Raw genomic sequence first — 21189 nt, forward strand, 5'->3', positions numbered from 1 at the left:
CGGGACTGGGAGGGACCCCAATTTATGTTGGAGCGGTGTGTGGGGGGCACATTTTCTTGGCCTGCAGAGCCCGCGTTTTCTTCCCAAGATAACTGGGGCTGGCTTGCAAGATGAGAGGGAGGAGGGGAAACCGAAAGTGGCTGGCTGCCTTTGGGGACAGGCCTTTTCCTGAGGGGAGAGGAGGAGAAGCCAAGTGACTGGCACAGGGTGAGAGATGGGGGGAGGTAGCTGTGGGGATCGCTTCCCCAGAGCGTGAGCAGTACATTGAGTTCATTTCCCTCCCTCACAATGGCCAACTGCGCAGAGGTTTTGAGCCAAACCAAAGAAAAGAACACACACACACACACACACACACACAAACACACACACAAATAAACCCTAGAAAAAGAAACAGAGGAGGCGGGGAGGGAGGTAAGAACCACGAAGGGAAGAAAAAAGGGGAAGGTGAAGAGGGACAGAGAAAGAGAAGGGAGGAAGGAGAGAGAGAATGGAGAGAGAGAGGAGGAGGAGAAGGAAGAGAGGAGGCGGGGGAGAGAGAAAGCAGGAGAGGAAAAAACATGGCGCTTGCGAGCTGTATGTGCAAAATCCGCAAGGAATTGCAGTAAATTCCTTTTTGTTTGAAGAAAATTTACAACTTGGTAATAGACCTTTTTATGACCTATTTGCGGTCGTCATTGGCTGCGGCTGGTCATGTGCAGGCGCCGCTCGCCTTCACGGCCTTTTTCCTGATTTCCCAGGCGAATTTCCCCCCGCATTCTGCTTTCCCAGAGCCTCACCCCCTCTTTTTCTAACCTTTGTCTCTGCAGAGGTGGGCTCCAGTCGCCGGCTGCGGGATTGCGGAGTCCGCCGCGGCCTCGGCTCCCGCCCGGCGCCCGACCTGGCCCTACCGCCGCTCACTCGGTCCGCATCGCCGCCAGCTCCAGAGCTGGTGGGGAGCCCGGCGAGGGAGGGCCTGGAAGGGGCCCTGGGCGCCGAGTCCCCCGCCGGCGCCGACACCGCCTGCCAAGAGCAGCCGGCCGCGGTTCTGGCGCGGCTTCTTCACCAACATGAGCGGGTCTCTGCGTCCGAGAGTGAGCGCAGCCAGGCAGCGCCTAGTGGATTACAGCAGACGCCCGGACCGACCGCCGCCTGCAGCTCGGCAGCCTTCGGGTAAGAATCGCCCCCTCCCCGCGCCCCAGCATGCCACCAAGAAGCCTGGGGCGCCGACCCCCTTGGGCAGCTCAGTCCGGCTGCTCCCCTACATTTCCCAGGGAACTGGGGGTCGCTATCTAAGCCCCTTCCCCCAATCACTTCGTTCCTAGGGCGTCCCCTGGGGCCTGGGGTGGGGTCCGGCTGGGTTCAGAAGTCTAAGGGGGCAGTATTATTTCAGAAATTTTGAGAGATGGGTAGCCACAGACAGGATCCCACTGCCTAGATGGAGAGCCCCTCAATCCTACCCTGGGAAAGTGTATAGACGGGTTACTACTGAACGTCTCCACTTTGCTGGGGGTCACTAAAGGCATTTTATATAGAGCTGTGGTTTTTGTGGTTTACCTGTGGCCGTGCCCAGAGGTTCCTGGGAGGCTAACAGGTGTTTTTTGAGGGTTGGGGCTTGAGTGGGGGTGGGGTGAATTCTCTGTTTCTAGGATGTGCTTGGTGTTTGAATCTAGGCTTTAGTGACTGATGCTGGTTAATTTCTAGGGTTGATGGTTTATTGGGCCTTATGTTGTAAGAGATGGAATTTTAAATATTTTTAAATGTTTCTCTAGTTCTTAGGGAAATTTTTAAACCACTCAAGATAGGCTCTTCCCACATATGATAATCCGTCAGGTGAATTTGGATTCTTTTATATCACAAAATGAATGCATGTTTTGGGAGGTAATGGTATCAGAATACATGGTGCAGGTCTTGGTAAAAACCCAATAGATCTTTGAGAAATACAAGACATCTCTGTGTTGAAACATCGTGTGTTTCTTATTTGCCAGAGTAGGAAAAGAGATCTTTTTCTCTCTAAATGTATTGATGGGTTGTGTTTTTTTTTCCGCCTACTAATAAATATTACATTGCAACATTCTTCCCTCAACTTCAAAACTGCTGAACTGAAACAATATGCATAAAAGAAAATCCTTTGCAGAAGAAAAAAAGCTATTTTCTCCCACTAATTTTGAATGGCACTTGCGGATGCAGTTCGCAAATCCTATTGCCTATTCCCTCATGAACATTGTGAAATGAAACCTTTGGACAATCTGCCGCATTGCGCATGAGACTGGCCTGCGCAAGGCAAGGGTATGGTTCCCCAAGCACCCAGTGGTAAATCCTAACTTATTATTCCCTTAAAATTCCAATGTAACAACGTTGGCCATAAAAGCGTTTCTGAACAAAACATGTCATCTTTGTGGAAAGGTGTTTTTTGTAATTAGTGATGGAATCATGCTCATTTCAAAATGGAGATCCACGATTTGTGGCCAGCTGATGCCTGCAAATTCTCCTAGATCACTAACTCTGATCACTTACAAATAAGAAACTTAAGTGATTCTTTTTTTATTTGGGGTGTTTGTATTTTGTAATTATTTCTCTACTACAGTACAATGACCTTTGAGGTCATTCTTTGATCGGGGTAAAAAGCATTCCCCATTGAAAAGCAGGCACCTGGACAGTGGCTTCTAGGCCCTGCCGGGTAGATTCGGAGCAGGAAGAGTCCCTAGGTCGGATGGTACCCGGGTGGGGGTGGGGGTGTGGCCCTGATGGCCAAGCTCTATGTTCAGAGCTTCAGTGCTTTTCCCTGGTTCTGTAGCCCAGCGCGCTTGGGTGACTAAAAACCTGGGTTGGGTGCAGGTCCGATTACGCAGCAGAGGTTGATGTCATGGGCAGATTTGGAAGACTTGAGGGGTTCTTTGTAAGCCCCGTGGTAGCATTAATTCTTATTGGAACGAAATGGTCGATTGCATCTAAGGGAAATAATCCGCAAATCACAGGAACTCTCGGGCCATTAGTCCACAAGAAGACTAGTTCGTGCTGTTGCCACTACCGGAAATAACCCCATTGTTTCTGTTAACCCAACCAAAAAATGAAACGAAATTTTAAAACGCTGCGACCCTGAGAGCTGAGAAGCCCGGAAGTATAACTCCCAGTGTCCTTGGCCGAAACTTCTGTTCTCTCATAGATCAGGGAGCCGATAGCATGTCCGGGCCTTGGTGACGACGGGTCAGGCCATGAACTGGGCTTGAGATCTCTGGCGAGGACTAGGAGAAAGAGCGAAGTTCGACATTATAAATGTGGCCAAGCACGAGAGCTGAAAACAAAGCGTATTTTCCCGTCAGATGTTTCTACAAATAAATTTCGTCAGAGTTCTGTTTTCTGAATCAGAGAGGCAAGGGAAATCGAACAAAGACAGTATTTCACCCTGGGCTGGCAGGCAGCTGTTAGAGGTATTTACGGCCTTGCCGCAGTGCGGAGGCCAGGCAGCGGGGTAGGGTATGCGGGGGCACCGGAAGCTGGGGAGAAGCCATCAAGAACTCAGAATTTCAACTTAAATTCAATTTAGGGTCACGTTTTCGGAAATGGCGTGAACAGATGCCCTCTTTCTAGGGACTGGTCCTTTAGACTTGATAGTTTTGCAGAATGAGGGAGAAGTTGTGCTCTCTGGAAGTAGGATGGTTTTCCCCGCCTTGAAGAACGACTCAAGGGAAGCGGTGCCCTAGATGTGACATTTCTGATCCACATAACAACCTTCAGAGTGTTCATTGGCAACGAGGAGATGCTGCTTGTTCGGCGGAATAGGGTTTGCAAATCAGAAAGGACAGTTGAAGCTTATAATACATGTTTTCCTGAAAAAGAAAAGTATGTTTCTTGCTTCTTGAGATGAGGTTCCCAAGCTCCTCTGCATCCAGGCGTAAAAGCGGTGCTCGGTACTCTATCCGCACTGCGCGGTGCAAGCCGGCCGCACAGCTCAGGGCCGCGCAGCGCCCGCCACACACGCGCGCCAGGCGTCCAGCGCATGTGCAGTGAAATGGCCTAGCCCGAGAATTCGATCCGCAAAGCATGGGTGTGGGGAGCGGGGGTGGGGGGAGGGCGAGTAGACTCGAGCAGGAAGATACACCCGATCTTTCCATTCTCCCTCCGTCAAGGCTCGCTACTCATCTTGCCTTTATCTCAGCCTTCCCTGTATAGCTGAACAGTTCTACCTTTGGCTACATTTCCAATCATTATGACTTATCACCTCACCCCAATTTAAATCTGTATATATATATATATATATATATATATATATATATATATATCATATATTTGCCCCTCGGGGAAGGCTGTAGATTTTTTTTTCAGCCTGGTGCTACTACTTTGGGAAAAGGCCTTTCCTCCTGGCGCCTGTTCAAACCGCCACACTTCAGGCCAATCCTTCAGCCTGATCATTCCCGGATCTTGTTATGCCAGCACAGCACATTCGAGGGCTCCGGGGGGCAGCAGCTCGGCGAAAAGCAGTCAAATAAATAAACAAACAAACAAACGGACATAGAAGGGCTTTTCCCGCCTGGGTTCGCTTAAATAATGGGGGACAAGCGCCTCTTGGCCACGAGCTTGTTGTTTGTCCTGGGGTGAGGGGTAGGGGATGAGAAGTGGCCTCAGGTCCCTCTTGCTCCTTCCAGCCGCCCTAGGGGACACTGTAGAACCAGCCTCTGGTGCGGGGAGACCTCCGCCTGCCGGAGGAAGTCCCAGCCTCAGGTTTCCGGGGCTGGTGGTCTCCCTTCTCTGCTGTCTGGCGCCTCGTCCAGGAGGAGGCGCTGTAGGACAAGCGTCTCGCCGGCTGCGGCGGGCCGGGGACGGCGGGAGCGGAGGGATCGCTACCCGCTCTTTCCTTTCCGCGCACTCTACCTCCGCGCGCAGTGTGTGGGGCCTCGAACAAGGGTCGACGGTGCTGCGCCCCATCCCCCCAGGGGCTCCCTTCCCCAGACTGGCAGTGGAAGCAGCTCCGAGGCCTGGGAGCCTAGGGCCGTTCCGGGTTGGCGGGCCACCTCGCTTTCTCCGCCCTCCCGGAGGGGGCGCGATTTCCTCGTGCTGCGCTTCTAGGAGCAGCAACTTGAATCCTGTGTGGGGCAAGCTGGGCCCAATCCGCGGATCCCAACCAGCCCCTCCCGCTGGGCCGTGGGTCTTGTCATTTACCTTGCCCAGGATTCCTGGTACCCAGAATGGACAGCCTTGAAAAGCACATCCTTTAGTGCCTCCTCCAATAGGTTGATGGGCCTTGCCCTTGCTCACTTAGAACAGGGCCTGGGTCCTGGGACTCCCTGGAGACTCAGAGCTTGGGTAAATTCCATTTGCTCTGCAGCTCGAGAGAACTAGCCAGATGCGCATGTCTACTCCACACCACCCAACCAGTCTTCTACCACCACTTCGCTCATTTCAGGCCTTTTGTGGGCTCCAATGGGCACTCCTTGCACCAGGTTCAAGAGCCAGCGACACCTTACTTAAATAATGCTCTGACCCAATCCCACTGATCCTCCGTTATCTCTTGGCAATGCAGTCTTTTGTCCCCCTCTCCCCACCACCTTCTCTAGGATAATGATTCTCAGTGAAGACCTGCATCAAATCTCCTGTTTATAATGCAGGTTTCTGGGTCCTATCCCAGACCTACTGAATCAGAATATCCAGATATGGTTCCCAGAGACCTGCATTTTGTAAACACTCCTCCGCCCAGGGCACTTGGGCTGCATACTTATGTTTGAGAACCACTGGTCAATTATCTCTCCTGCTCGTTTTATGATCCTTTGTTCTCCAAAGATCAAGTTCCCTCTACCTCTACAACTAGGCATCCCCCAGAGCTCCTAGGGTTCCATCCAGGGTTGTGGTTTTTAAGGTCACCACCCTATAGACTGAGTACTTTCATTTTAGGGAAGAGGCCGTGGATCCCTTACTTTTGGCTTAGAGATTTCAAAGACAGCGGGTTGTGGGTTCAGACTGCCATGGTACCACTTACCTGTTGCCTGACCTTAGGCGAGTACTGCAACTCTCTAGACCTGTTAATTTCTTTGAAAAGGAGGGATAAGAGTACCTTCAAGGGTTGCTATGAGAATTTTTACTTACTTGCAATTCTATATGTCAGGCACTATTCTGTTTTATGTACTTTAACTCACTGGTTAAGTACTTAAACCAGTGTTTTGCCACATACCAAGTATTCAATACATACATGTTTCTTATTATCCCCCTTTTGCTGAGTAATCAGGCCTAGACTTTTAGAGCAAAAGACCCTTGGTTCACTCACCAAATTTTTGAATTCTATGGAGGACAAGACAGGTTTGAACACACAGGAAGTAGTAGACTCAGGAGAACATAGTTCTGTGACTTAACCTATTGCTGTTGTGGGCCACATAGTCCTGGCCCATTGGGTCTCAGTGTCTGGCACCTAAATGTATCAGGGTTACACCAGGCAGAAAGTGGCCCTAACTCCTCAGTGGGTAGGTATCAGGTAGGGGAGGCCTCACATTCACACAGGCACATCTTCGACTCCCACAGATGGCTTCAGGTCTTTCCTGAGAGCAGGCCCATTTATCCAGCTCCTGCAATCACTTTCTCCATCACCACCCTGTCCTGTCAGTCACACCCACTGGGCTGGTTGTTACTCTTGTTGTCCTATAGCCCCAGGGCAAGCACCCTCCTTAGTCTCTTAAAATCTAGGGCAGGGTAGGAAAGCAAAAGACCAACAACAGCCAATGAAGCCGAGGAGCCCCACCTCCACTCCCTCCAACCCTTCTCACCCCTTTAACTGCTTGTGCCCCAGGATCTGGGCTCCAGGGCAGCAGCTGAGCCTCTGCCCCCAACATGTGTGGGGGTTGTAGCCAGAAAGGGTATTTTTATAACTCTTCATAAAGGATGTATGGAATTTCAAAGAATTGGAAGGGTCAATGGAGAACTGAGGGATAAGTCCTCACCCTTAGTTCTGGGTCCATGACTTCTGGCTACAGACTTTTCTCATGAGAGCCTTAGTAGCTCTTGGCCAAGCTGCTTTGCTTGGCTTAACCAGGAAGTCCTCCTGGGTCAGATTTTCCCTCAAAACATACAGTTTCTTCTGCTACCAACCTTGTCAGGCAGTGTTCTGCCTACAGCCTAGGGCAGCACCTCCTGTTCCAACAAATCTTGGTTCTCCTAGTACTTAGATGGCCACCTTAGCCTCTTCTGACCTTCTTGGGACCACTTGGAGCCTTATTTCTAGCCTCCGCTCTGCTCTCAGACATCTTGCTCTAAGCCCCCTCCCCTTTTGTTTTGGTCTCTTCCCTCACTATTGGCCTTTTTGTCTGGGGTCACCTCTGCCTCCCTGGGTCCTCAAGCCAGAGTTCCAATGAGTGACTCCACTGGGGTGGGGGGAAGTGGGCAGGGAGAGAAATGTTTCTGTTTTGGTGATGGAGTATAGTGCCAGGCATATAGAGTTACGTTTCTTTCATGCTGGGGACTCCCTGTTCAGTCCTTCTCTGGCTATACCCCCAGACTATGTCCTTAAGTACCAGCCCTGGGCAGTCTTCTTTCTCCACCTGCCCCTGGCCAGGTATTCAAAGCCCCACCTATCTCTTCTGGTTGTACAAACATTAGTTTAAGAGGAAAGCTCCACCCCCCTTCAGGCAAAAGCCCTCTTAAGAGCCAAAATGAGAACATTCTTTCCTGGAGCCACCTAGCAGGGGCCCTTAGGGTGGGCAGAGGGCTGACTTTCATTACTTTTGGGGTAGGGCTGCTCCCTCCCGGGACCCCTTCACTCTCTCCTCCTTCCTGCGAGCTACTTTGGCTCCCAGGGTTTGGAGGAGCCCTACAAGGTGCCCTATCTCATGGGAGCTTGCTAGGCTCTTTTTAGCCACATGGGGAAGGACAGTACCCACAGTCCCACTTTACCTATAAATTAATTCCTTCTAGGTTTTTAAGAAGGCTCAACTTGTCTTTCCCCACTGCCTCTTCTTTATCACCATAACCATTGCAAGTTCTTGGGAAACTCCCCAACAAACTGCCACATGCTAGCTCTGCTCTTTCCACCACTCAGCGTCTCTTCCCCATTTCACTCTTTCTTTCATCTACAGAAGACCAGGAGGAGGGGAGGAGAAAAGGAACAGGGGAAGGAGGAGACAAGAGAAGATTATGAGAAGGTGGACACTTACTATCTCTTTAATCACTTTGCCTCGCTTTCCTAAGATCAAGACATAAATGATGTCTGCCTCACTATAGTCCTTTCATCTCTCCTTTTCTTTACTCACAGCTACTTTTCTGTTATTGTCTAAATATACAGAGTAGGCTATGTAATTTTATCTTTTTGTGTAGGCCACAATAAAGGTTGCAAGCATGTCTCAGTCACCATGCTTCATCACCGTTTGTTCAAAGAATGTCTACCTAGCCCTGACTGGGTACCCATCACTGTTTCAAACACTATTTCTCCTCAGTCGTATCTTCTCCTTACCCCATTCTTATAAAAAGCTCATCACAATTGCCTGGAAACTAATATGTACTGGATTAATTTCTTTCTTTTCTTTGAGACGGATCCTAGCTCTGTCGCCCAAGCTGGAGTGCAGTGGTGCGATCTCGGCTCACTGCAAAATCTGCCTCCTGGGTTCAAGCGATTCTCCTGCCTCAGCCTCCTGAGTAGCTGGGATTAGAGGCGTGCCACCACGCCCGGCTAAGTTTTGTATTTTTAGTAGAGATGGGGTTTCACCATGTTGGTCAGGCTGGTCTCAAACTCCTGACCTCGTGATCTGCCTGCCTCGGCCTTCTAACGAGGCAGTTACAGGAAAATAAAGGTTACAGGAAAATAAAGAAAGCTCTTCTCAACCCCTCAAACTATTATTATTATTATTTTACAGCTGCTCATCTAGTGCTAACCAGAATCAGAAACTATGTTTTGAAGAGTTTATCCATTTTTAAAAACAGATGCCATCAACCATAAAAGAAAAATATCTTCCTACATGGCTAATGAAACAAAAAAAGGAGAAACGGATGCCTTATAATCCAGACTAATAGCCCCCTGCTTTCTAGCTAATGACAGTGAAATCAGGAAATGGGTTTGAAAATGCATGTAGAATGGGTGGAAATTGGGATGCAAAGAGATCTTTGTATGAAGGGATCTCTTTTATGGGCTTGATGGGTCTTTCTGATTGGAACAGTTGCAACTGAATTTGATTTAGAAATCATATGTGTGTGTGCTCTACAAATCTCCACAGAACATCCATTATTTTCATCAGAATAGTCAAAACCACACATGTTTTTACACTGTTTGGTGGCAACTCTGGTGGGCTATTGAAGGGTGCTGGGGGGTCAACTCTCTTTTTATTTATGCTCCTTGGTGGGAGCTGAGGGCATCTTTCCCTCTCTCTTACCCCCACCCCAGGCTCCCCCAAGCAGAGAATGCCACATTTTCCTAGAGAGCAGCTTCAGGCCCAAGCTCTTTCCTTGGCTTTCTCAGCAGGACAGCAGCAGTGTACTACTCTCTCTTCCTCTCTTAGGCTCTCTCCCTGGTGGGGGCAGCAGTGTGGGTGTGGGGGTAGTCCTCCTAAAACTCCCACCCAGTTTTGAGCCCCCAAAGTTCTTGAGCCTTAATCCCTGTGCTTGGAGACACCATGGGAGTGGGGACATCTGACTTCCTAGGCTTGGATTCCTTGAGAGTCTCATTTGCTTCCTCACACCCTGTCTCCTTCACACCAGGGCTGTTTTATTGTTTTATAACCTTCTTTGGAGCTTTAGTTGCCAAAGATTCTAATGAAGCTATTCTCCACTTTCTCACTTTACCAAACCCCAAGTCTTGCTGTGTTAAGCAGTTTGGTCACTTGCAAAGGCTTCCCTTTCAGATCTAAGCAAATTACAGAAACCTCTAGGCATGTGGCTACCTTCAACTTTCTGCAAGCCCATCCACAACAATATGGAGGGAGCCATGTGTTAATTCCAACTGCCACTCCCACCCCCAAACCCACCCAGCCTCTCCCTAACCACCCGTTCTCTGTAGGAACTTGAACAAAATCTCAAATAACTTCCAACTTCTGTCATAAGCAAATAAGAAGTGGCTTTTGACCTTCCTCTTTATCACATCTAAAGCTAGAAAATTATTGAAATAAAGGGGTTGATAGTACTCACAGTGAATGCAGCCAAAGAATCATAAGACATGCCCACCAACCAGCCTTTTCCAAATAGCACTATCTCCCAACTTAAACAGCTTCTCTGAAAGGATGCTGTTTGAAAAGCCTGGGGTATTGATATGAATATGACCTCCCTTGCATCCTGGATATTTGGAACTATTTAAATCTGAGGGAACAGTTGCAGCGAACCTTTATTTGGTGAATAAAAGTTTAAAGCCAAAGGTTATTTATGGTTCTGCAGAGATGGGACCTGAGTGGCTATTTACGAGCACGTGATTCCAATAAACTTTGTTTTATGGCTTGAGAGTTGACAAGCCAAAACATAATTCCCACCATAAATTAGGTTAAGAGCATACAAGTGCAGATGCTGGGTTCCTGGAGCAGCAATAGGAACGTGAGAGGCTCCAGCCAGCGCCAGGCTAAGAAGGAGATGGTTCTACTCCCAGCTCCCCTGCCCACTAAGAAAGAAAAACAGTAAGTCACTTATTACTTTTTCGACAACAACTTCAGAGGTGGGAGATTTCTCTGTTCCTGACTTTTCTGCCTAGGATGGGGATAAGTCTCATCGAAGTTAATTCTAATTTTAGCCTAAACCTAAATTAACAAATAGAATGAGCATCTCGGTCTCCCATGCTCTCCCTTCCGGATAGGGACAGTTAGGAATTGATGGCTCTCACCTCATGAGAGGGACTTACTGCCCCTCTCCTCCCCAAAAGAGCATCTCCTTCAGAAGTGGAATAAAACAGTGGTATTCTGGGTGGGTAAAGAAAGAGAGTATGAGGGGGAAGCTGCTTTGTCTCTGAGATTGCTGATATTGCTTTCCTATAATAATATCAGGAAAGACTGAAAACTTAAAACTGGACACCAGCCTCTGGGAGGACCACTGCTTAGTAAGATTGTCTTCTGAGCTCTCCAGCAGCAATCCTGAAAAATTGATGTCATACCCATAGAGCTGGATAACAATCTAAAGCATTGCCATTCACTTTTAAACCCATTGATTTTCCTCCTCCTTGGTTATCATTTGGGTCCTCATTTCCCCCTGGAAATTGCTCTTTGTTTTGAAATGGAGTAGAAGTGGCAAGTCCCAGCCATGCCTGATTCTTCTTTGAAGAGAAGACAGGTTTTGGGGGCACTGGTTGGGGCTGAGGAATTTGAAACCAACCTGAAGCTGGAAAGGGAGGCTGAATTGCTCCCAGGGTGGGAGAGATAGGAAGCTGGGGTGAGGGGCAGATGGAGCGGCTACCCCCTCTCCAGTGGACCTGCACCCACCCGGCCCGATCGCGCAGAAGGAAACACACAAAGGCCCATTTTCTCCTAGCTTCTCGTTTTCCCACTGGGAAAACCCGTTACGGGCGACCTGACTCGGGCCAAGTAACCAGTGAGGTTTTGCCCAAGGGTGCGTGGAGTGGGGGAGGCGATGGAGACCGAAATCTGTCATAATCCGTGGCTCTGCTCTTGAGGGACTGCGGTCTCCGGCTCCGCGGAGAACTTTGCGCAGTTCCCGGGGGCGGGTACCTGAAGCAGGGAGGTCTGGGTATTGGTGGGGTATCTGGGCCTTGTCATTTTTCTGTGTGTTATATGTGTCTGCTTTACTATCCTGTGGAATTTAAGTGATCCCCGTTTTCATTGCAACAGGTTCAGGACCATGGGAGAGCGCCGCTGTAAGTACCTTCCCGCTTCTTCCGAATTGCGAAGAGACGGTACTGATCGCGGGGAAGTGGTGGGCTAAGGGGCCAAGCCAGCGGAGTGGGCGGGTAGAAGAAAGGCCCTGCCTTCCCGACCCCACCCCCCCACCCTCCACCCCCGGCCTCGCTCTGCGAGGTTAGCCCGCTTCGGGAGGTGGAGGCGCTAAATCGAGGTCCTGGAAAGCTTTTCTGGGGCCTGGTTCACAGACACCTGCCTGAGAGAACGGTCCGCGGGGTCTCGCCCTTGTCTACTTGGGCCTCCCTAGACCTTCGCGGCCTTTTCCTGCTCTGCACAGGTGCAGCTCCGCCAAGGCGCTCACTTCTGTTAAGAGCTTGCTAATTAGCAGCCTGTCTTATTAGCGGCTTCAAACCAATGCAGTAAACACCAAGGCAATGCGGTCCCCTCCGCAGCCCAACCCTTCTTAACCTGGTCTAGCCTGGCCAACCTTCTGTTTTTAAAAAAATTCACTGAAAACAAAAACTCAATCCTCTATGGCCGTGGGTGTGTTGAGTTGCCCGCTTCTGAGCTTTACGTGGACATTCCTTCCCCGCCCCTCCCCCGATCTGTTTGCAGGGGTGTGGGCCCTGAGCTTGGGACACTGGCTGAGCGAGGAGGGATACGGACCTTCTTTTCACCTCTGCTTCTCTGTAACTGCAGTTGGAGAATTTCCGCCCCAGAGGCGCTGGTGCTGCAAGGAGGCATAGGAGGGTGGAGTGGAGTGGATGCGGTGGGGTGGGGCCAGAGACTCGTGGGATCCTTGGCTTGGATGTTTGGATCTTTCTGAGTTGCCTGTGCCGCGAAAGACAGGTACATTTCTGATTAGGCCTGTGAAGCCTCCTGGAGGACCATCTCATTAAGACGATGGTATTGGAGGGAGAGTCATAGAAAGAACTGTGGCCCCTCCGTCACTGCAAAACGGAAGTGATTTTATTTTAATGGGAGTTGGAATATGTGAGGGCTGCAGGAACCAGTCTCCCTCATTCTTGGTTGGAAAAACTGGGGCTGGGCTCAGAGACAGGTTTTTTGGCCCCGCTGGGCTGGGCAGTCTAGTCGATCCTTTGTAGACTGTGCACACCCCTAGAAGAGCAATTACCCCTATACACCAGGCTGGCTCAAGTGAAAGGGGCTCTGGGCTCCAGTCTGGAAAATCTGGTGTCCTGGGACCTCCTGGTCTTGCTTCTCTCCTCGCCTGCACTGGCTCTGGGTGCTTATCTCTGCAGAAGCTTCTCGCTAGCAAACGCACATTCGGCGCCCTGTAGCTGAACACAGCACAAAAAGCCCGAGAGATCAAAAGCATTAGTATGGGCAGTTGAGCGGGAGGTGAATATTTAACGCTTTTGTTCATCAATAACTCGTTGGCTTTGACCTGTCTGAACAAGTCGAGCAATAAGGTGAAATGCAGGTCACAGCGTCTAACAAATATGAAAATGTGTATATTCACCCCGGTCTCCAGCCGGCTCAGCAGGCTCCCCCAACTTGTCTGGATAGAGCCTAGGCCCAGTGTCCCAGGAAGGTGGATACTTGGGAGTCTTTGGCATTCAGGGAAATTGGGGGGACTTTCCTGGGATAAACAGATTCTGCAGCCTCATAGCCCTTGTTAGAACCGCCGCCCCCAAAATCCCTACGAAATAGGTAAAGTGGTGGAAGCAAAGGATGGGGGGATGAGCAAAGTGCCAGGCTTGGAGGGGGAGTATCCCTGCCCCACCCCACCAGGCCCAGGCCCAGGCTTGAAACTAAATTTTGAATTATGTGGGAGGTAGGAAGGGCAATCAAGACAGTTTAAAAAAAACAAAAAAAAACTAACACCTTCAGCCTACAGTTAGGCACTCAAAAGCCCCACTCGAGCCAGGGCATCACTGTGCCCCTGAAATCCATCGAGGCTCTGAGTGAGTCTGCGCTCTCCATGGCCTGAACTGAGGGGCAAGCACTGCACAGTGCCGAGGCGCTGGGGCGGGTGAAATTTGCGAACTTTTGTACTCTTGTGTGCTGCTGTCGGCAAAGCAAAAATAATGAAAGTTTGTGATATGTTTGTAAATGATTTCGAATGACCCCTCGCCCTGCCCTTCACCATTAGCGCGCCGGCCTCAGCCCAAGGCGGCTCGGTGCCTGTGAGCAGCGCCTGCCTCGGGGTCTGCAGCAGCAGCGGAACGGACAGGCCAGCCCGGATCAGGGCCCATGAAGGTAAATGCGCGACTTCTTGGAGAAGTAGCTTTGGCGGACAACCTGGCTTGGTCGGGCAGTAGGAAAAGGAGTGGACAGAGGATATTCCCCTCTCGCTTCTTTTTCTTCTGCCGCTGAGGGCATTTGTTCCTTTCTGGAAAATACCACTTGATAAGGAGGGGGGTTATTGGGATCCTGGTGGGGGAGGGTGGTTAATAAAGCCGCCATCCTTTGGATGGATTTTCTTTCTTTCTTTCCTTCCTTCCTTCCTTCCTTCCTTCCTTCCTTCCTTCCTTCCTTCCTTCCTTTCTTTTTCTTTCTTTCTTTCTTTCCTTTCGAGGAATATTCTGGTTGCTCGCCTGCTTGGTAACCCTGACCCTGGCAGAAGAATGACGGAACTCATTGCTTCAAATTGTCGCCAAGCGCATTAGGCTACCTGAACTGTCTCAGAAAGTGCGGGTGGCTGCGTCGAACGGTGGTGGCTCAGAGGAAGAGGCTGGGGCCGGCAGCAGCCTAGGTACCTCACTCTGGGTGGGACCCAGAGGTTGTAACGTTGTCTATATATACCCTGTAGAACCGAATTTGTGTGGTATCCATATAGTCACAGATTCGATTCTAGGGGAATATATGGTCGATGCAAAAACTTCACGTTTCTTCGGAATAGCCAGAGACCGAAGTGCGAAATGGAGACTAGAAGCAGCCGGCGCTGGTCAGCCGCCTCTTTCTGTTTCATTACCTTGGACTCCAGGAGGATCAGCTCCGCCTGGTGACATAGAGCAGCTTTTCCTCTCCAGAAGCTCCTCACCTTTAAACAGAGTATCCTCTGGGTGCTGAAAAGAAAGAAAGAAAGACAGAGAGAGGGAAAGAGAGAATGCAAGCCTAATTGGTTGCATGGATGCAGGGCCAAAGGGCTCGGTTTTGGGGTACTAGGGAGTGAGGTGTAAGGCCAGTTTGCCCAGTCCCAGCTCTGCCCTCCAGGAACATGAGGTGCAAAGGTACCCAAATGGGGGCTTGCTTGTATTTGGGGCCTGTGGGAAGAAAGCAAGCTTCGAAGAAGCCCAGTGGGGAGCTCTAGGGTGCATTTTGACAAGGTGGGGGTGCCCTTGCCACCATCCCAGCCCACCCCCAGCTACATGGGCAAGGGCAGCGAGGGTCCCCTGCTATTTTGGCAAGGCCCAGTTTTGGCTGGGAACCCCCGGGCCTGGGCACTGGTAGAAAGCATGGCGGTTACTCATTGCCTAATTTGATTCAAGCTGGCCAGATTCTGGTAACTTTTGGGTGACCCTGATGAAGACAAAGCCAGGACGGCGGCCTTTGTATGGCAGAATCCCTGCTCCCGCTGGCTGCAGGCAGGGCGGGCAGGCAGGAACCCTCCCTGCCTGGGGCACTCTGCCCAACTCAGAGGCGACTTCGCCCAGCCACCTTTCATTGCTCTGTACCCTAATAGGAGGATTCATTCTCCCTTGAGCTGTGCCTACTTGGTGTGGGTGGGGGGGTTGCATTCAGCTGGGGGTGAGTGGAAGGGGCACGGAAGGTTGGCAAAATCAGTGGCAGACAAAAGCTGGGATTACCTGAGGGGAATGGGGTGCTGGGGACTGGAACTACATTAGTATCTGGCAGGGGCTCTCAAATGTGCCATAGCAAGCTACTTGATTACACGTATGTTATTTAGTTAAATTTGTGAAAATTATGAGATGCTCACCAACCCGGTGATAAACTTGCTCCCTCGCCATTGGCTGGCCTGGTCACATGGCTGCCCAACTTTATTCAGTTGACAGCAAGTAGGAGGGCCCTATGGAAGGAGAAAAAAAGACAACACAGAAAAATTAGTATTTTCTACCTTCTGAAATTAATGGTCATGAGTTCGTATATGGTGAACTCCAAGTATGTGGACCCCAAGTTCCCTCCGTGCGAGGAGTATATGCAAGGCGGCTACCTAGGCGAGCAGGGCGCCGACTACTACGGCGGCGGCGCGCAGGGCGCAGACTTCCAGCCCCCGGGGCTCTACCCACGGCCCGACTTCGGTGAGCAGCCTTTCGGAGGCGGCGGCCCCGGGCCTGGCTCGGCGCTGCCTGCGCGGGGTCACGGACAAGAGCCAGGCGGCCCCGGCGGTCACTACGCCGCCCCAGGAGAGCCTTGCCCAGCGCCCCCGGCGCCTCCGCCGGCGCCCCTGCCTGGCGCCCGGGCCTGCAGTCAGTCCGACCCCAAGCAGCCGCCCCCCGGGACAGCACTCAAGCAGCCAGCCGTGGTCTACCCCTGGATGAAGAAGGTGCACGTGAATTCGGGTAAGGCTAGTGTCCAGTAACCTTTCTGTCCACATCCCAGCCCGTTAGCCTGGGTCCCCTGGAAGGGGGTGCGAGTAGGTGGGGGCGTGTGGAGCTTCCATGGGCCCCGCAATTACTCTCCCCATAAATTTTTATAGCTGAGGGAGCAGGTCAGGACCATGTGGCTGGCTGCTCGGCTGTGGGCGCAAAAGGGGGTGGGGATGGGGGTGGGGTGGGGGAGGACTCCATTTTCAGAGCAAAGGGAAGGCTGTGGAAGAGCGGGGGATTTCCAAAATGCTTGAGGGTTCCGGACCTGGTGGCGGGCCCAGAAGAAGGAGCACATTTGGGGATCCCGCAAGCCTGGGGTATGTGGGTGTGTTTGAGGAGGTGGGTGGGAGTGAGCGTGTGCGCCGGGGAGAGGGCGGGAGGGAGGAAGCAAGCGAGCTTGGGAGCGGCGGGGAGGGCCGCGGGCCTCGGGGCGCGCCAGGAAGTGAGCGGCGGAGGCGAGGGGCCTAACTAGTGGCCGGGCGCTGACCTGCCTTTCCTGTCTGTTTTGTCTCGCAGTGAACCCCAACTACACCGGTGGGGAACCCAAGCGGTCCCGAACGGCCTACACCCGGCAGCAAGTCCTAGAACTGGAAAAAGAATTTCATTTTAACAGGTATCTGACAAGGCGCCGTCGGATTGAAATCGCTCATACCCTGTGTCTGTCGGAGCGCCAGATCAAGATCTGGTTCCAGAACCGGAGGATGAAGTGGAAAAAAGATCATAAGCTGCCCAACACCAAAGGCAGGTCATCGTCCTCATCTTCCTCCTCATCTTGCTCCTCCTCAGTCGCCCCCAGCCAGCATTTACAACCGATGGCCAAAGACCACCATACGGACCTGACGACCTTATAGAAGTGGGGACCCTGGGCCCATCTCTCCCTGCGCACCAGGCTGAGCCGAAGCTGCGGGGGCAGGCCGGGCCTGCTGTCACCTCGCTGGGCTCTAAGGTACTGTGGGGTGGACCTGGGACAAGCAGGCCGCCCTCGGACTAGGTTAGCATCCTGCCCGAGGGCAGCCCCCTCCCTAGAGCGGGATGGGGATGGGAGGGGGGGCGGGATTCTCTCTCTAAGTATATTATATGGCAGGAGCTACTGAGAACATAAAATCTTGGCGAGTCATTAAACTCATGAAAATCACCGCTCATGGATTTTGAATTTGCAAATGAAGGTTGGATGCTTTATCCCACTGTGAGTTTGGACATTCTCCCCCACTCCACCCCTCCAGGGCGCTTTGTGGCTTAATAATGTGGGGGAGTTGAGGCAGAAGGTTGGCCACCCCTGTGCTAGGTGCTTTCAGTGGAAGCCAGAGAGCTGGGTCAGGATTTCTGAACTTTCTGGGTTGTCTATGGAATTTCGTGTGATTAAAAAATATATATTTTGCTCCCAGTGGCCCCATGTCCAAAGAAATGGGTCTAAGAAGGAAGTAAAAACGGGTTATTTTATGCTTAGATATTTACTTAAGTATTTATTTGTTGGGAAATGTGGTACAGAAATAACTGACACCTTCATGCCAAAAATCTTAAAAAGGTGAAAGGGGCTGAACTTCAGGGAGCAGAATCAGAGATATGTGCACTTACTTCTGAATTCCACCCCTCCCCACTCTCTGGAAATGTGTGTAGGGGGCCCTTTACCCTTCCAGAAGGAAGCAAAGGATTCACTCAAATTTGCATTCTTGAAAATATATTTCCATATGTGTTTTTTTCAGCACTGTGCTTACAACCAGTTCTGGGTGATTAAAGGAAAGGGAAAAAAACCAACAAATGGTCCAACATTTTCCTTCTGGGGAAAGAAAACAAAACCTCTATGCACTGGGTCGTTAGATAATGACTGAATTTTCTGTTCCAACTGGATTCCAAATGCCCTAAATACCCTCACATAGCAGTGTTTTACAGGAATTAGTGTATGGCCTGTGTAGGGGAGGGGCTGTGCAGTGGGGAGAAAGTGGGAAGGTAAGGAACTCTTGCTTTAAGAAGGAAAAAAAAAAAAAAAACCCAATTGAATCTAGAAGTCCGCAAAAGTTAGCCTTAGAGTTTTTTTTTCCCCCTGAAGTTTTAATTTTTAAAAAACCAAATTTAAGGAAGTTTTCCTCAGCTCATTAGTTAGAAGCAGAATTTGTAAAAGTATAAAAGTTTTCAAGCACTCGTCTTTGCCTTGAGAATAGTGGTTTTTTAAAGAATCACTCTCAACAGGGGAGATGTCCTCTAGTCGTTTTTCTTCTGCCTCTCCTGGGAAGGGTTCAAAGTTCATTTTTCTAAAATGCTGACCCTCAAGCATATGGAGGAAAAAGTCAAAGTTAATGGCCAGAGTTCATATACTCAGATGAAACCAGTCTTCCCAAGGCCTCAGGCTCCAAAAAAGGTTGTAGCTATCAAAAAGTGACCAAAGTGGGAAAGGGAGAAAGGATAAGCTTAAAACTTAATTTTAAGATCCAGAAGGGGGGTATTTTTTTCAGTACTTCAAAAACACTTTAGAAAGTTTCTGTGGTAATTTAAAAAATATATTTAAGTGGGAGGGAAAAAAGAGTTTCTCTGTAGGCGTGTTCTTTGGCTGTGTCTCCTGAGAGCTGAGGGCAGGTATTCACTGCAGTCCCTAGGCTGAAATTCCGCTTCTCTAAAGTGTCTTCCAAGCCTTGGTCTTTTGTATTAGACCCTGGGGACTGGTCTTTGTTCCTCCTTGGGGTGAGCCTGGCTCTCAGACTTGCACATGGCAATACTTGAATATCACCACGTCGGGATATTAAAGATGGATACTCGTGCATTATTCACATCATTGTTTCTATGACAAAAAGCACAGAGTTCATACATAGTCAAGACGTCTTTTTTCTGACGCCCTCACGTTGAGAAGCTGAAAAGGTATTTTACTGAAGTTCGGGTAAATTACAGAATCAGGTTCATCCAGAGGACAAATTTTCTATTTGATTAGCTGTATTTCAGCCGGGAGGACTGACCTCTAAACCCTTAACCTTTTGGACTCTAACTACCCTTCTCTTCTTTTTTCCTCTCTAACATGGAGAGCAGTCTTTGGATGTACCATTTGAAAGGAGCCGCTATCCTTAGGCAAGTTGGAAAGTTGCTAAGCTTCTTTCCTAAAACCCAAATCTGTCTATACATTGAACCTTCTCCTTGGGAAGGGGGAAAAGGTATATATTTTCACAACATCCAATTACATATATATAATAGAGATTTGTTGTATAGATTTTCCCCCACCTCAGAAGTTCAGGTTACTCACCCCCAGCTTCATACCAAATACCACACAGGCTTAACTGACTGCATCCCTGCCCCAGAGGAAAGCCAAGAAACATGTTTTCATGAGGAAAACCCAAGCTCCTTCTCAAACATAGCCCCACTACTTTGGAAAGTAACTTAATCAGAGAAACAACTTCTTTGTTTATAAGTCTCAGCTCTCCTTCTCAGCTTGGAGGGATTCTTTTGAAATGTTAATGGAGCCTGGATGGCCCAGAGTGCAGCCCCCAACCCTGAGGTCCCAGTCAGACCCCAGCATCCATTTGGGCCCACAGGAGTGGGCCAGGGAAGGGATAGGGACCTGCAACCACTTAGGGCAGGGAAGGAAATGGGTTTCCATCTGAGAACGTGCTTTGGAGAAAGCTAGGTGTGGAAAGGCTCCAATGCCCATTTGCTATTATTTGTTTCCAGTTTGTTCCTTTAAATATGAGCCAGAAGTGTTTGTGTTGGTGTTTTAAAAACAAAAACAAAAACCGTGTTGGGATCCTGACTGGGGGAGGGGGAGAGTGAAGTGTTTGCTGAGGACGTTGCTCCTCTGACTCCCATCTCACTTTGTCCATCGCAGCCTTTTGTTGGGAGATGACATTGTCAGTCAGCCCATGATGTCTGTTCACACGAGATGCTTTTTTAATAGAATTGACCAATGTTTTGCTGCCACTGATTAAAGTATTATTTATACTAATTGTTGCTTGTAGTTTTGATGTAATTCATTGATCTATATTTAAAATAATAAAAGGTGTAGCAAAATCTCCCTCCTGTTTGGTGCCTTAACAGAAGTATTCATTCTTTGTTAAGTCTTCTAAAAGCTAACATTTAACATAAACAAGTTATTATTTTCTGCAATAAATTAGGCACCATTTTTTGGGGGGGGGGGTGCCTAAAGTGTGAAGGTTAAACCATGTAAGGCTTAGCAATTCTATTATTACCCCCTCCTTAATTTACACACACTCTCAATTGGCCACCATATTTTGTGAGCATTGGGAAGCCTAGGGTTGAATTCAGGGGACAGAGTGTTGGGTGTTAATTTTTTGAAGAAAAAGTAATTGCCCAGGTTAATAGGGGGATCCAGGTTGGCATTCTGCTGGGCCTGGGCCAGCCCCCAGACCTTTTTGGTCTGGAAGCCCTCAGAGGAAGTCTTTGGGAAGTGGTGGATGAGACACCTTACTGGTCCCCCACCCCTAATGCAGGGAGAGCGTGCTGGGTTCTGGGCCGAGCTGAGGCTCCTGGGTGGCTGCTCTGACCTGACCCCCGGGCCTCCACTCTTGGGCTTCTACTTTTCCAGTACCGCTCAGCTCCTGTGGGGACTCCAGCACCTGACCCTCCTTCTTCCGCGCCCCCTCCACCCCTCAGGCAACAATAAACACTCCCCACTATAAAAAGTGCCCTGCACTACATTTACCGCAAGGGCTTCTTTACATCTTGGCCTCGCCTTGAAGAAGGGGCCAAGACAGGAGTCCCAAAATAGATGGGGGTGCTTGTTCCAGACAGGAAATGAGCAGAATGTATAAAATCAGACATGTGTCCTTAATATATGGAAGGGCTCGCCCCAGACGCGTGGACATGTGTATTTATAAGCGCGCAGGCAGAAGTTTAAATATTCAGACACATTTTATGATTATCCTCTGCCCGTCTTCTGGTTAATGGCTCCTCCCGTGCCCACCAATACATCAATACCGTTGTGTGTATTGAATCGCGTGCAGGGATGAGGAGGAAGCGAG

The 21189-nt window shown here is 50.0% G+C and overlaps 2 protein-coding genes across 3 annotated transcripts in view; both read left to right on the forward strand.

Moving 5' to 3' along the window:
• Positions 1–550: 550 nt before the first annotated feature.
• Positions 551–21189, forward strand: part of HOXD3 (homeobox D3) — a 36591-nt gene continuing 15952 nt past the window's right edge. The window contains exon 1 of one of the 2 annotated variants that reach the window (XM_063712870.1): positions 551–1149. The gene's annotated coding sequence lies outside the window, so the exon portion shown is untranslated. The remainder of the gene's footprint in view (positions 1150–21189) is intronic. The other variant, XM_024243236.3, reaches the window with a different exon arrangement.
• Positions 14464–18222, forward strand: HOXD4 (homeobox D4). The gene is made up of 2 exons (XM_024243240.3): positions 14464–16204; positions 16748–18222. The coding sequence occupies exons 1-2, from the start codon at positions 15772–15774 to the stop codon at positions 17080–17082; spliced, it is 768 nt and encodes a 255-aa protein (XP_024099008.2). The 5' UTR covers positions 14464–15771; the 3' UTR covers positions 17083–18222.

Source organism: Pongo abelii, chromosome 11 (assembly GCF_028885655.2).
Source record: "Pongo abelii isolate AG06213 chromosome 11, NHGRI_mPonAbe1-v2.0_pri, whole genome shotgun sequence".
NCBI lineage: Eukaryota > Metazoa > Chordata > Mammalia > Primates > Hominidae > Pongo > Pongo abelii.